The sequence below is a fragment of the Grampus griseus genome (genome assembly GCF_964374135.1).
Source record: "Grampus griseus genome assembly, chromosome: 16".
NCBI classification, from domain to species: domain Eukaryota; kingdom Metazoa; phylum Chordata; class Mammalia; order Artiodactyla; family Delphinidae; genus Grampus; species Grampus griseus.
The window spans coordinates 32,653,788-32,669,073 of record NC_139010.1 but is presented as its reverse complement, the minus strand read 5'-3'; the positions used below and the strand labels follow the sequence as shown (position 1 = coordinate 32,669,073).

Sequence of the window (15,286 nt, the reverse complement as noted above, 5' to 3'; positions counted from 1 at the left end):
GCGAGGGGCGGGGTAGCGGGAGCAGGTGAGGCAGAAGGACCAGGGGAGGGGGAGCTTTTCCCTTACTGAGCCTCAGACGATGGGGATGGGACCAGATCTATCCAAGTTAGCCCTCTCTTTCCTTGTCTCATAGGAAGTGGGGGGGAGAGGGCTTGTTTCTCCAGGAAGGGAAGGAAGATAAATGGGCAACTGTACGAAGACCCTGAGACCACAGACCCCAGTGAATTTTGAAAGTAACGAACTGCAACCGTGACACAAAGAGGGATACGCAGGCGGCGGGATGCTGTAGAAAAGTGCATTTTGTTGGTTCTTCGCCCAGTTGGCGCATGTGTACAAGGTGGATACTGGGTGCCAGATACTGTGCAACGGGGCTGGTGGCCAAGGGCCGGCCTGCCCTGCTGGGAGGGGGTTGAGGCAGCTCGTCCCAGGCAGCACTCACTTACTGCAGGCTGCAGAGAGGAGGCGGCATTTACTCTGGGGCCTGAAGCAGGGGAGGAAGCTAGACCTGTCACCAGAGGGAGGGTGGTCATCCTGGGAAGAGGGTACAGCAAGTGCTAATGCCCTGAGACTGTTGGACTGGAGATGCTCAAGGCTGAAAGCTCAGTGAAGGAACAGGAGAGTGGAGTGGGAGATACGGGAGAGCTAAATGGAGCAGTCACCAGAGGAATTCGGGGGGCCCTACAAGGAAGCCCCCAGCAACAGGGCTTTCGGCTTCATTTTGAGATGATTGCTTTGGTTGTGTGTAGAGACTGGCCTAGAGGGGCTGGGAGACTGGGGAGACCAGCAGAAAAGCCATGGCCATAGTCCCGGGCGAACCGAAGGAGATCTGAACTAAGGTGGTGGCTCTGGATTTGGGTCCAACACAGAGCATCACGGGGTCGGATGTGAAAGGTGAGGGGGGGCCAGGAATCCAGGAATGAGAACAATCACACTCTGGCTTGAGCTCCTGAGTGGATGGAGGTGGTCGTTACCAAGGTGGGCAGCCTGGGCTGGGGGCAGTTGGGATGGGACAGAGGTGTTCTAGATAAAGGCAAGAGATCTCTAATACATGCTACATTTGAGATGTTCCTGAAAATCCAGGTCGAGACGTCAAGAGGGCAGTTGGGTTTGGTATTCTGAAGCTCATATGAGAAGTCAAGGTTGTTCGCCGGGAATTGGGTACCATTGGCCTAAAGGTGTTTAGGGAATGATGAGATTGCCTGCAGAATGTGGGTAAAGTAGCGAAGGGATTCCTCAGACCATGTGTTGTGGAATCCCAGCATTCGGAGGTCAGATGGAGGAGAAGCGTCCGGCGAGGAGGGGGACCAAGGAGCGTGGAGTCCTGGGGGTGGGAGGGTGGCAGCACAGGTGGTGGCGGGCGCTGAGATGTCGGGTATAATGACCGTGGAGAAGGGCCCTGGAGGTTTGGTAATAAGGAGGTGGTCCCGAAACTTTGGAGGGCATCACTTTTACCTGGAGGACTTTTTGAGCTGCCACCAAGCTCTGAGAACCACTGAAGCCGATGCCCTTTAGGTCGGACGTGAGGCGGACGGGAGATGTTAATTCACAGCGGATCTGTTGGCCAGGGCAGTGTCCATGGTGGTGGAGGTTCCCTGGGCCAGGCCGCAGAGGAAATACCTTCACTGTCCACTTTTGCAAAGGGCATTGATTGTGGAGAGAAGCAGAGAAATGGGACAGTAGCTAGAGTAGGGACGGTGGCGTTGAGATGGGTGTTCTGAAGATGGGAGAGCCTGGAGCACATTATAGGCAAATGAGAATGACCCAGAAGAAAGCAAAAGGCTGGTGATAAGGGGACAAGAGGGAGATGCCTTATCATCAGCCCAGGAGGGAGGGAGGTGGGGGATGATTGGGGAGGGGCGTGGGTTTGATGGGGCAGAGAAGGGGGACCTCACTTCCAGGGCTTCTGTTTTCTCAGTGAAATGGGACATGAGGTTTTCAGCTAAAAGTCAGAGTGAGGAGGGGTGTGGTGGGCTTGGGGAAGGACAAGGGAGGAAGCGAACCTACTAGAGAAACATAGCCGGACTGGCAAGCAGCATGCCAGCCCAGGGTGAGCTTCGAGATCATAACTGTCACCCAAGCCGTCAGCCCGGTTCTGTGACTTGGCCAGTAGTGTTCACTGCACAGGTGTGGGCCAGAGATGGTGTTACAGGGGTTCGGGGACAGAGGTGTGCCAGATGAGTGTTTCAGAGGGAAGAGTTCAAAGAGTCAGGTGTGATGTTGGAAGAGTGTGGTCCTGGGCTGTGAGCTGGACGGCTGGGAAGGGAAGCCAGAGGGGCCCTGATGGAGAGGCGGGGCCAGGGCTGGGGGGAGTGCGGGAACCGAGAGCCGGACAGAGAGCAGGTTTCTGAAGGCCAAGTCCAGGCTCTGGCTGAGGGGATGGTGGGAGACACGGTCACTGCTGGTGAGGTAGTTGGGGTACGGGGAGCGGGGGTGGGGCGAGCCTTCCCTGTGTAAGCTGAGTCACCAAGACGGATGGCAGGAGCGGGGGCGGGGCGGGGGGGCGGCAGAGGAGGCTACAGGGAAAGGGAGGCAGGAGGATGGGGGAGGATCCGCCGAGGCAGTGACGTCAGGCTGAGCTCCGAGGGGCAGTGGAGGGTCAGCAGACGAAGGGGGCTGGGGTGGGAGTGGCAGAGAGGGGAGGGTGCGCTTCTGGTGAGGGAACAGCACGTGCAGAGAGGAGAGGACAGGGCCCAGCCGAGCCCTGGAGGAGCTGAGGGGTGAAGCAAAGTGCGGAAGGAGGGGCCGGGCTGCCTTGGGCTGGCTCAGAGGCCATGGCATGGAATTTGGTCTTTATCCTACTAGGAGCATCTGGGAGTTGTCCAAGAGGACTCTTGTGGTTGAAACATTTTGTGATTTTATGACCCTCGCGCAGGCCTCCTTTGCCTCTGTTTGCAGACTCTCCATCCTCCTGCCCCCAAGGGTTTCCGTGGTTCCCATCACCCACACTGTCGCACACAGGCAAATAGATGGGAAGCTGGCCGTGCAGCCCAGTGGACAAGGGGCTCCTTAGTGCAGGGGGCCTGGCCCACAAGCTAATGGCACCAAGGGAGACACCAAGGCCCTGGAGCGCCGAGACAGGCTCGATGACCCAGTGGCTGGGCACAGGGCACGCGATATGCACAGAGTGTGGTAGGAGCATGTCGGGGCTGGGGCTGAAGGCGGGCAGTGTGAAGGAGCCACGGCACCTGCATCCTGAAGTCTTCCTGGCAATTCCTGAGCTGGTCGGGAGCCCCGGTTCAAAAGCACCTCCCCAGATGTCTGACTGTCAGCATGCTCGCCCTCGTTGAACTCTGCTCCCCCAGGGCCCCTGTGCGTGGCCCGTGCTGGCAGAGGGGTTCCTACTTTCTCTCGTTGGACACACTTTGTTGACGGCTGCTCGCCAGGTCTGTGCAGGCTCTGAAGGAAGACGAAGGTCAGGGGGCTGCCTGGCTTTCCAGGAGCTTCCTCTGCAACCCAAGGGACAGGATTCCATCAGACAGGGTTAGCAACTGGCGTTCAGAGAACTCCTCTTCTGAGTCGCAGGTGTGCTGAGCCCCTGCACACCCTTCATGTGTTCTCTGCCCTCAGACCGGCTGTCCTGTTCACTGGGAGGGAACGTGCAGTCCTGAGAAGCCACGTGGCCTTTCCAGGGCCCCCAGGTGGAAGTGGTGTCTCGACGTTGAACTTGCACCTGTGTCTGGAGCCCGGCCCTGAGGCCAGGCAGGCCTCCGTTGGTGTCCCAGCTCGCGCCCTCTGAACCCGGTGGGCTGGAGTAAAGCGCTGGGCTGGGCTCCGAGCACAGGAGAGAGGAGGGGTGCTGTAGGTGCGTCTCAGTCACTGGAGACTGGCAGGAATTGGGGAAGTTGTGATAGCAGTGTGCGGTGGCCAGGCACTCCTCTGCGTATTTTATACCTTCATCCTCTCAGCCACCCCATGAGGTCAGCTCTATTGTCTCCCCATTTTACAGAGGAGGAAACTAAGGCAAAGGGCATAAGTGACTTACCCAAGGTCAGTAGAGAAGCTGGAACTCATGAAGAGGGATCAAGTTTGGGGCTGGAGGAAAACATGGAACCTGGAAGGGACAGATGAGTGGCCTGGGGGAAGCGGGGGCAGGGGGAACAGCAAGGGCAGGTCAGGGTGGCTGGCTGGGGAGGGGAGCTGGGAATGGGCCAGTTCCTGCAGTGGCTCAGACGTATGGTGCTTGGGGCTGTGCTAGGGTCTGGGAGGCTCAGTCCTTATGACTCTCACACCTCTGTGACCTAATCAGAGAGGCAGGGCCCAGGCCATGCACCCAAGTCCACCAGGACCCAACTCTCCACTGTGGCTCCAGCCTCCTTGGCCACACCCCTGTATTGCCGTAGCCCCTTCCTTGATGCTGGGCCGTACCCCCATCCCCCAGGCTGGCAGTGGCCTCTCCTGCTTCGTCTCCATCCTGCGAAGCTCAGTCCAAGCACAGCCTCCCTGACCATCACCTCCCCGTCTCCACACTCAGGATCAGAGTCTCTCAGGCCCAGTGAGGAAGAATCTTCCAAGTGTGTGTGGCTCTGCTTTTCCTTCTCCTCGTCATTCAGCCCTTGTTTGTTGAGCACCTACTGTGTGCAGCGGGGAGACTGAGGCCCAGAGAGGAGATGGGACTTGAGCAAGGTCACTCAGCCAGTCAGGGGGGCCTGGGACCGGGTCTCCCCTTGCCTCACCCCCAACCTCCTGTTACAGGGCTCTTCTCCCTCAGGGAAGTGGCAAGCTGGGCTGAGGGCAGAGGGAGTGGTGGCCCTGCCGAGCTCCCCAGCAGTCAGGAGCCTTTGAAGAGCTGAGAGGAGGGGCTCAGAACCTCTGTCCCCCCATACTCTCCCTGCCCCCCACGGTGGAGAGGGGTTGCTTTATTTCTACTGCGCCCTGAGCTCTGACCTGTGTGGTATCCATCTCCTGAGAACCCTCCACTTCCCCTCCCCTCCCTCCCCTACCACATCTGTTTCCCGTCAGTCTCCAGCTGCGGCTCCCCCCTGCCAGCCCTGCCCCCCATGAGAAGAAAACACTAATGGGCTTTGCCTCACTGCGGGGGGTGGGGATGGCCCTGGGGTGATCAATCCCAGCTGCTGACTGTTTTTCCCTCGCAGAGGGGAGTCGCCTTGACAGCTTCCCCAGCTCCTCCACCCAGTGCCTGGGCAGGGCTGAGCCAGGACCCGTGGAGGGAAGGGGCGCTGACAGGGTCATGGCCAAGGAGCAGGGATGGCCAGGATGTTGCAAGTGCATTTCCACAGGGACTCAGCTGATTCCCCTGTTCCCAGCCTGCTCCCTCTACATAATAATAATAGCAATAATACATGATATTAATACTGATCAACACTGCTCTTTATGTACCAGGCACTGTTCTAAAACCTTGGCATATATTAACTTATTTACTCTTCACAACAGCCCTATCAGGTAGGTACCCTTATTAGCCTATTGTGTAGAGGAGAAAAATTGAGGCCCTGAGAGGTCAAGTGACTTGCAAGAGGTCACACAGCAGTTATAGAGTCTTACAGAGCTTTTTATGGTTAGAAACTACCTTAAGGCAGTCATCTCATTTACTTCTCTCCCTATCACACGTACAGCAAATGTTATTAAACCCCCCCAGCCCAAGTTACAGAAGGGCAAGTTAAGGTTCTAAAGGAGAAAGTTCTCTCCCAATAGCCCTTGGCAGGTAGGTAAAGCTGCAGGCCTCTGGCAGGGCCTTTGATGTCTTGGAGCCTCGGTTTCCTCATCTGTAATATATGAGGATGATAAGATGCCCCTCACAGGACGTTAGGTTGTGTGATTTATGTGGTGGTGCCACAGGGAGCAAGGGTGGTGTCAGGCCTGCTGGCTCTGGTCTCTCCGGCCCCACTTGGAAGACGGGTTCAGGGAGGGGCTCGGGCCAGCATGAAGAGTCCGGGAGGGGAGCTGGACATCAGGCTGGGTTTGGTCTGGGGGAGGGAAGACTTCAGAGCTGCTCACATCGGACCTATGGGGACCAGCAGAGAGTCTGCATGGCCCCTGTGTGGCTGGGATCACTGGGATGGGCGTACAGGGACCCAGACTTCAGCCCAAGATCGTGAAGTGCAGGCAATGGGCTGAGCCGGTGAGCTCAGCCGCCAGGGAGCTCTCCGGCGCTGGGGTGTGTAGGCCATGCCCTGGGATACTGTAGGTGTGTATCAAGATGTCTGGAGGGCAGGGGATGTGACCTTCCCAGGTCTTTCAGCTTGGACTTGTGGCTTCAACTTTCAGTGGCCTTCTACCAGCTGGTATTCCCCTCCTATTAGTAACAATAATAAACAACATTAATAACTTTTATGTGCTATGCACTTTCTATTTGTGATCTCCCTCGAGTTGTGACAACAGTCTCGTGAGAAAAGTGTTACTGACATCTCCTTTTACAGATGAAGAAGTGATGGATCAGAGAGGTCAGGTGGCTTGCCCAAGGTCACACAGCTCATAGGTAGTTTGAGTCCAGGTTTGACATGAAGCCAAACTCTTTCTCCTTTCCCCTGGCTAGGAAAGCCAGTCATTGAAAGCTTACTGAGATGAAGCAAGGCTCCTGCCCTATTTCCATGTCTTCCCAGTGTGGCTTTAGGCCTGGAAGCACAGGGATGGGCTTTACGGCCCTGGATCCGAACCTGCCCACCCACAGTCCGTACACTCGCTTTCTAGAGCCCTCTGACTCGTCCATTCTCTGCTCTGAGCGTCAGCTTCAGGCCAGGCACTGCAGAATCAGGCAGAAAAGTTGGTGCGTTACTTTTGAGCAATTTGCAGCCTGTCCAGGGGGTAGCGCTCACGCTCAGCTCCCCTCCAGGACCATTCTGGGCCCTGGTCACTGGCACCAAGCCTCCCTTGGCCCACACCAGCCTGCAGTTCCTGCCCCCTGTCCTCGGCAAGTGGCTCCCAGCTGGCCCTGATCAGCTTCCTTTGAGTTCCCCCGAGTCCATGCAGAGGACCCTGCTACAGGTAGGGGTTCTGGGCTGGGGCTACGGCTGCCAGCCAAGAAACCGTCTGCCTCGGGAGGTGTGCCTAATAACCTCCGTACATTTTCCAGAGAAACAAGCCCGCTTTTGAGAGCCAGGATGCGAGGTACAGAGGGAGCAGGGAAGCCCCCTGTGTAACAGAAACGTGCTTGCATGTGCCGAATGCCAGTTTACAAGCATCTAGACATCCGACTCCGCCCTGTACACGAGCTGCAACAATGGCCCACTTTACAGATGTGGAAACCGAGGCTCTCTGAGGCCACACTCTGAGTGAGTAGCCTCAGAGGTCTGGCAAGTCACCTCCCTTCTCTGGACCTCAGTTTCCCTGTTCAGAAACACCTAGCCACTCCACTAACGAGGCAGGCACTGTGCCGGGCCCTGGGATGTGGGATGCATCAGAACACTGGCTGCTGACGTCACAGAGCTAAGGGCTCGCTTACCCGAAGCCTGAAACACTGTGACCCCGTCCAGGTTAAACTCCCCTTGAGTCTTGAGGCCGCAGGAGCAGGTGTGGTGGCGACAAGTGGCCTGGGAAGAAGCAGTGGATGCTGGGAATCAGGAGATGCGGCTTGGGTCTCCCTTGCGCTGGGCCTCAGTTTCTTCGTCTGGATAATGTCTGTGCCCCGCTGCGCTGCCTCCGTCTCGGGCATTCGTGAGCTTCAGGTGGTGGCTGCCCAGAGAGTACTGGCGGGGGTGGAGCTGGGGGGCAAAGAGGCATGTAGACCTGGGGCTCTGTGTGCAAGACCTCCTCCCAAAGCCCTGACCCCAGCCCGAGGCCTCAGCCTATGCCTCCCAGGCTGCAGGACTCAGGACGCTCGGGTCGCCTGCAGCAAGCGAGAAGCAGGAAGGGTCCTGGGCGCTTTGGGAAACAACCTCTGATTACAGACGCCTGCGCTCTCTCTCTGGGCCCTCCCTGTCTGTCTCCCTCCTCCTGTCTGTCTCGAGCACTCTCTGCCTCTCTCCGCACCTGCCTCACTCTCACTGCTCCTCTGGTATTTCTTTCTTTCCGCCCCCTCCTCCCCACCCTTGGGCCCGCTTCCTCCTTCCTCTCTGCAGAGACCCCTGGAGAAGCCCGATGGCCTGGACGTGTCCGACCAGAGCAAGGAGCACCCCCAGCACCTGTGCGAGAAGTGCAAGGTGCTGGGCTACTACTGCCGGCGCGTGCAATGACCCGGCCGCCTGCTGGGCCCCGCCGCCCTCCTGCCAGCCAGAGAAGACGCCACCCCCCTGCGCGTCCCCTGTGTGCGCGGGGGCGTCCTCGCAGGCTTACAGGTCTAGGGGGTGGGCTCTTGGCTCATGTATGTTGACAAACAGTGTTACTGACGTAGCTGCGCCCCCAGAAGGCCGGGTCTCTGCGACTCTCTACAGGGGGCCCTGGGTCTGTGTGGAGGGAATAGGGCAAGCAGAGGTCAGCGCACAAGACCACACAGAGCCCTTGGTGTCCCCGCAGGCTCTCCTCTGAGACTCCCTTTGGGGTGAGCAGCCTTGTATTGGCCACGAGTGCACTAAATTTACTGTGAATCCCAGAGCCTGCAGGGGACTGTCTCCCCAAGACCGGCCAGGCCGCCTTTTCCCACCCAGAACCTTCCAGTTTGCCCCATGTGAAAAGCCACTCTTAGAAAGCCCTAATTTTCTGTCTAAGTCAGCACTCATGGCAAGCTGACACCTGTTCTCGCAGCTGCTGGGGAGCGGGCATCTCTGCCCCCTGCCACTTTGAGCCCCAAACCTGACCGCCTCTGCCGTCACTGGCATTGCACCTGGGCGCCGCACCCTGCCCCCCACCGTAGACCCAGAGGTCAGGCACGGGGAGGCACTGAATGTTGGACAGTGTTCCAAGGTGTGACCTAGGGCACATCAGGCAATGCCTCCCCCCTCTCCCAGCACCTACTACCCCCACTTGCTAGGATTTTGTCAGCCCCATTCCCTTCCCCTCTCCCTCCCCTCCCACCCACGCTAGGGGCCCACCCCCTGATGGAGGCTACAGGACCCAGCAGGGAAGCCACTCTGGCAGGAAGGACACAGGCCAGGCAGATCAAAGACCCCGGTTTTAATGCTGGCCTCACCACCGACACACTGTGGAGCCTGGGAAGGATTCTCATCTCTCTGCTTCGCTACTAGTTAAGTGAGAGGGTGACAGCGGAGAGCCGAGAGGCCCGTTTCTGTTCTGATGTTCTGGGATTCAGCCTGGCTGTGTGCCATCTCCTGGAGCAGAAAGCTTTATTTGGACAGTATCCCCAGGTCCCGTGCCCCCAGTATCACCCGTCAGTCGGTCACTTAAGAAGTCATGCGGAGGGCTCCCGTCCTCCCCTGTCGCCCCTGCAGGCCCAGCCCTGCCTGCTGTCCCCTACCCTGCAAACGTGAAGGAGGGGGTTACCCCCACCCCAAGACAAGCTACAGAACCTCTCGCTTGCAAAGTGGGGATAATGATTCCTACCTCCCGAGGTGGGGGGAGGCCTCTTGGTGTTCACACTGGTCAGGGCGACGTTGTCCTGGCTAGTGGGGGGATCGCCTTCCTCTTTGCTCCCTCCCCAGTGAGAAGTCCTATTTTTATTGTCGTATCACCCTTCCTTTCTCCCAGGGGAACCGGCTGTCAGAGCTGGGTCACTTGATTTTGCCCCAACATTATGCCTCTGTGGAAAAAAAAAAATCAGACCACGAAATGGGCCTGAAATTCAGTGTTTACCACGGCTCAAGGACACCCAACCCGTGTCCAGTTGCCTTTTGTTTTCAAATGAAAATGCTTTGTACAACTGAGGAGTTACAGCAAAGTGTTAATCAGGGGTCCAGGGAGTGAGTCGAAGAGACGGAGTGAGTGCGTTTGCAGCCAGAGGGCTGCAGCGTAGATTTGGGCAGGGGGGTGGGGGTGGGCCATGCCCTCTGAGCATTTAAGAAGGGTGTATTTGCTCCAGCCTGAGCCCTGTAGCGGCCTGCCCCTGACTGTGAACACGCTCACCGCCCACTGAGGAATCCCTCCCAGCTGCTCCCTGCCTGCTCCAGGGTGTCAAGGTGAGCCAGAGTCACCCTGTTCCAGGGCTCTCTGTCCCCAAGGAGAAGCTGTTACTGTCAGTCATCCTAGTGCCCTGCTAACGAGAACATTCGCAGTGGTGGGCAGTGTGCTGGTCTCTGCTGCAAGGACCAGGTCTCGACCCTTCCAGGGACCTGGCTCCACAGGGGGACCTTGGCCTCAGGTACCTGGGCTGCAGTCATGGGGGAAGCCCACACCTTAGAAAGAACCCAGGCTCCAGACCCCTGGAGGCCAGGGCCTTCCACAGGCCAAGAGGAGAAGGGATATCACCCCAAAGTGACCTTTGCAGTGGGTTTGTCCAGCTGGCAGCCCCCGCCATCTGTGCAGAGCTGGCCACCGCAGGGGCTGGGCCCTCCCTATGAGGCAGCCCTTCCACACCGCCCCCTCCCGCACTGTTTGGCTGAATTTGGGAGCTCTGTGTGCTCAGCGAAAGCCACTGCTGTCCAGGCTGGTGCTGTGAGAATCAAGTGCTCAGAGGGCCTGGGCACCCAGGAGACAAGAAATTGTGTGGTTTTAGTATGTTCAAAGGGACAATCGCTTGCAGTTAGTAGATCTAGCGATCCAGTTGGGAGAGAACGGTGTTTACCCCATAAGAAGTATTCAATAGTTCTACTTGTGAATTTGTATTTATTTTGAGTTATACTTGACACAGAATTCCTTTTTTTTTTTTTAAAGAAAAAATACTATGTGTGTATTTTGAAATGAAAATTCATGGATGTTAAAATTTCTGCATGGTTTCCAATTTTTCTCACAACACTGAATTTGTTACCTTCTCCCGAAAAATCTTCACAGTGATTTTTGTCTGTATATATTTGAGGGCTTTTTTAAAAAAAAGAAAAAGAAAAGAAAAATATGATTGCCTGATTTTTGAGATTAAAGTAAACAAAAAGAGAGGCATTTTCAAAACTTCAGAGCTTTCAGGAGGGCAATAGAATATCAAATGAAGATTTCTGGAAGTATTTTTTGCAAACCTTCTGGTTGAGCTGCAAGAAAATATTTATGGTGAGAACTATTCTCTTTTTCCTGTTGGTGTTTTTGGGGGGGTTGATTTTTTACTATGCTTTGGTCTGTAAAAAGTCTGCAACTGAATTACATTAAGAAGGAAATATTGTCTACATAGATTATTATATGAAGTTGGTACATAATTCTGATGAGGAAAAAAAACTTTGCAATTCTTTAAGCCATATTATTGTTATTCTCTGTTGTTATCCCTGGATACAAATATCAGTATTAAGTAGCCAGCATATTATTCAAGTGCATAGACTTATTATTAATATGTTCTTGTCCTGTATTTATACATATGTGTATTTGGGAAAGTACTGCCTTTTTTTAAGGGAAGCTATTATTAGATACTTAGTGAAAAGGGAATGGTGAGCCCTTCGAGCCTCTTCAGCTGAGGATAACACAGCATTATAATCCATTCTCTTGTACCTTCTTATTATTATCTTGTTATTATGGTTATTAAACTCGTGGGGGGCAGGAGTGTGCCTGGGGAGGAGAGGGCGTGTGACTTACTAGCCCCACCACGGTCGGCCAGCTCCAAAGATGGTCTCCTTGGCCTGGTCCAGGGCTCCCGGTCAGCAGGGCCCAAGGATGGAAGAGGAAGCAGGAGGCGGACTTCTCCAGCCGCCCCCTTTGGAGCTTTGCCATCTGAGCCATGCCTTGGTGCCCTATGCTCTTTGAACTTGGATTTGTCACCCAGAGCCCTTACACCTGCCCTCCAACATCTAATGGACTTGAATCTACTCTAAACGAATATTTAATCCAGCATCACTACATCGTAGCCCAGTGTGACAACTAACCCTGGAGTTTGGGAGGCGTCCGGCCTTCGGGGGAGTTCATCGCTCTCTGTTGCCAACCTCACCGTTCGACCTCCTCCACTCCTGTGTGGTGACCCTGTCCGTGTCTGTATCTGTTAATACGTGTGTGTCCAGCTAAAAAGACAAACAGAACCCGTGGGCCAGCTCGGAGGGTGCGTGGAGAAGCCTCCCGACCTCTCCCGAGGGCCGCCCTTGGGATGGCATTCCGTTGTGTGCCTTATTCCTGGAGAATCTGTATACGGCCTACCTATAGAAATATAGCCTTTTCATGCTGTATTAAAAGAACTTTTAAAAGCAAGAGAGGCTCCTGGGTGTCCTTGTTTACACGGAGCATCGGTAGGGAGCTGAACGTTTTCACAGATTCGGAGGTGCTGAGCTGGGTAGGGGCGGCTTGGGGCTGCCCTTCCGCTCTCCCGCGTCTGGAATGTCTTGTCCTGGCCCTGCCTCCACCCAGCCCCCCTGTCCCCAAACGGACACTCTCTCCGGGGCGAGGGCCCTCCCTAAGCGGGGCCCCAGACTAGGCAAGATTGTCGGCACATTAGGTCACAGTTAGCTCTGCGATGAGACTGCTGGTGACCATATATAGGAGTGAATCTTCCTCGGAGACAGCAGCCCTAGGCCTCGCAGCTGCAGCTCCCACTTGGCCCTCTTGCCAAGACAGGGATTTGGGCCTCAGACGCTGGGCATCCCACAGTGAGCAAGCTCAAGTGTCCAGGGCCTCCTGGAAAGTCCCCAGGAGAAGGAACAGAAGGCCCTTCTTCTGAGCAAGGACCTGTCTGGGCTGTCTCAAGGTGGGGCTCTTGACCGGGGCCACAGACGGGAAGTCACGGCTCGCAGGGCCTGGAGCCCCGGCGAAGCAGGCCTGAAGGAGCCACCTGCGTACGGAGCCCTGCGGCCCAGGATCCGCGCACTTGTGGTTCTCAACCTGGCTGCTCACCAGAATCGCCTACGGGAGCCTTGGTCCATCCCAGAGACGCTTGAGAAACCGGCCTGGGTGTCCTCAGGGTCTTAAAGTCCCTGATCAGTCCAGTGTGCACGGCTGAGAAACACTGGGCTTTGAATGGTCGTCAGGGTCCTGTGGGGTGGATAGTGATGGCCGGGAGGAAGCCGTGGGCAGGGGGCGTCCAGCTCACTGGGAGACATCCCGTCCTCGGCTTCAGCCAGTTGCTACCATCTAAGAACACACCACCTGGGGTGGGGTGGGGAGTGGGGGGGCGACTAGGCTGTTATGTGAAATTCTCCAATCTTTAAACTTTGGCAGTTAGTTTATTAAATAGCCAAACTACATGTCTGTGGACCAACCCATGTCTCCATGCAGCCCCTGAGATGGAGCAGAGAAAACAAGGTAAGTCCTGGGCATCAGGGATCATGGATGGGGGAAGGGTGGCGAACAGGCAGGAACAGAGGCTCCCAACTCCAGGAGCAGGACCCCTTGTCTTCTTTGGGGTGCACAGCGAGTCCTGGAAGCCATCTAAGCCCTTTCCTGCTTATTGGCACAAAGGAAGGACTCACCTCCGGGTGCCTGGTCTCAGGCCGCATGAAATGGTGGGCAGGGCCAGAGTTGGCCTGAGCGCAGGTGGGTGTCAGTGAAGCCAAGCAGTGAGCAGAGAGGGGACCCAGCCCAGCAGAGTGGGCGGGGGAGAGAATAAACACTGCCACGAGGGCCTCTCCACCCACAGCCCAGGGAGGGCTGCGCTCCTGGTACAGGTCTGAGGACACAGAGCCCATCTGTCTCAGTGGCCTGTGCCCCACGGTGCCGGCTTCCAGATCAGCCCTGCCTCCCCTGGCTGGGCGACCCTGGGCGGAGTCCCTGGCCTCTCTGAGCGCCGGCTTCCGCAGGGATACTGTGCAGATAAGCCGGCCCAGTGAACACAAGGCCCAGCACACAGCTTGGCACCTGGCTGGCGGGTGGCAGGCCAGGGGCTGTGGATCTCTTGCTCCCACTGTCTGTGGCTCCGGCCAGAGGTCACCCAGGGAGTCCGAGGGGGTGCCAGGCCGCCAACCCAGGAACGTGGTTCACTTGCTCACTGGCTGAGTACCCCCTGTGCTAGGGCTGAGGTGTCAAGGTTAATGTTCGACTTTCTGCCCTTGTGTGTCGTGTGCATGCACCCGTATTTGTTTTGTTTTGTTTTCCGTGGAAAGAAAACAAACCCAAGGCAAACACAGCCTGCATTTCGACATCTGCAGCCGTGGAGACCAGTAATTCCCCTGGACAGGAAGGATTTCCGGTTGGACCTAATGTCCATGTCCAGGGGCAGCCGGCGGTGGCTGAGAGCAGAGAGAGCGGAATCCACAGCGGAAAGGGGTGTCGGGGGACCCAGAGGGGAGGGCCCAACTCTGGGTCCACCCCTACCCGCCCTCCTCGAAGCTGGTGTCCTCCGCCACCCTAACCCCACATTTGAGGCCTCCAGAGGCGGGGGCTCACTTGAGGTCACCCAGTGGGAGGAACAGGATTTGAACCCTGAGTTCTTACCTCCCAGTGCCGTGTGTGGTTCAGAGGCAGAGCTGGGGCTCGGCCCCAGGCAGCATGCTATGCCCACAGTTGCAAAGGTGGGGCAAGGAGTGAGGGCCCCAGGGGCGGGGGTGGTCTGGGGGGACAGGCAGCTCCAGCCCGGGAAGGCCTTGGTGTAAGGAACCAGGCACGGGGAGGGGAGACTGGACAGTGCCTCAGATCTGGGGGCCGGGGGGGGAGGCATGTGGGTTCAACCACTCCCTCTCCCACCTCAGCACCAAAACCCCTGGGGACTCAAGGGCTCCTCGTGGGGCCCAGACAAGGCTCCTAGCACCACCACCTTCTTGGAATGTGTCCTTACCTGTGAGCTGGAGCAGTTGGGACCCACTGCAGGCTGCAGCGGACGCCGGGCTGCAGCGGAGGCCCTGTGCTGGCTGCTTCTCCTCTCCCCGGCTCCCGCTGCCATCGGGCTTCTGCCCTGGGCCCTGGCCACAGGCCCAAGTCTCTCCTGTTCCTCTGGCCTTATGTGTATGCTCCTAACCGTCCTGGCAGGAGCCAGGGCAGAGACCGATATGGCGGGTGGGGAAACTGAGGTCCAGGGAAGGCCCTAATGCCCCAGACTGGCAGACAGGTCCTCCACTGCACCCTCCCATCTCCACGCTCTGTGCTTTTTCTGATCCCTACCAGAGACTCCAAGTGGATTCCCACCAGCGCTCTCAGGCCTTCAGCAAGGCACTAGGGGCGTCTCCTCGGGGCCTGGGTGGGGAGTCAGGCCCCTGTCTGCCCTCAAACAGCTGGACCCTGGCTCCGCACAAGGTCAGGCATCCAAACGCCACCCCAGAGGCTCCCTGGCCCGCCTCCCACATGGTGTTGAGAGAGGAGACACTTTCTACTTGTGTGTGTTCCGCTCCCGGGCAGGAGACGAGCTCAAGGGAGCCGGGCCAGGGAGGTGCATGGGGCAAGGTAGCCGAGGGCGCCTCCAGACCCGACCCCGCACACTCCCAGCCCCCCACCGTCCGTGTGTCTGCAGTGC

General features: G+C 57.1%; 1 protein-coding gene and 1 long non-coding RNA gene across 4 annotated transcripts in view; one reads left to right on the top strand and one right to left on the bottom strand.

Annotated features, from left to right (window-relative positions):
- ZCCHC24 (zinc finger CCHC-type containing 24) overlaps positions 1 to 9,402 on the top strand; it is a gene marked incomplete at its 5' end in the record, with an annotated part of 58,982 nt that extends 49,580 nt beyond the window's left edge. Inside the window, one exon of one of the 2 annotated variants that reach the window (XM_082672989.1) lies at positions 8,013 to 9,402. In XM_082672989.1, the coding sequence (XP_082529115.1) occupies positions 8,013 to 8,126 (114 nt within the window). In that variant the 3' untranslated portion in view covers positions 8,127 to 9,402. Of the gene's footprint in view, positions 1 to 7,027; positions 7,403 to 8,012 lie in introns of those variants that run through there. The other variant, XM_082672988.1, reaches the window with a different exon arrangement.
- On the bottom strand, positions 16 to 14,800 carry LOC309834334. Of its 2 annotated transcripts, none has more exons than XR_014297854.1 (3): positions 14,615 to 14,800; positions 7,397 to 7,655; positions 16 to 6,250 (listed from the first exon to the last, which is right to left on the bottom strand). It is a non-coding gene; the product is annotated as an uncharacterized lncRNA (long non-coding RNA). The 2 variants fall into 2 exon arrangements; XR_014297855.1 differs by lacking the exon at positions 14,615 to 14,800 and adding an exon at positions 9,391 to 9,450.
- Between the last annotated feature and the right edge of the window lie 486 nt (positions 14,801 to 15,286).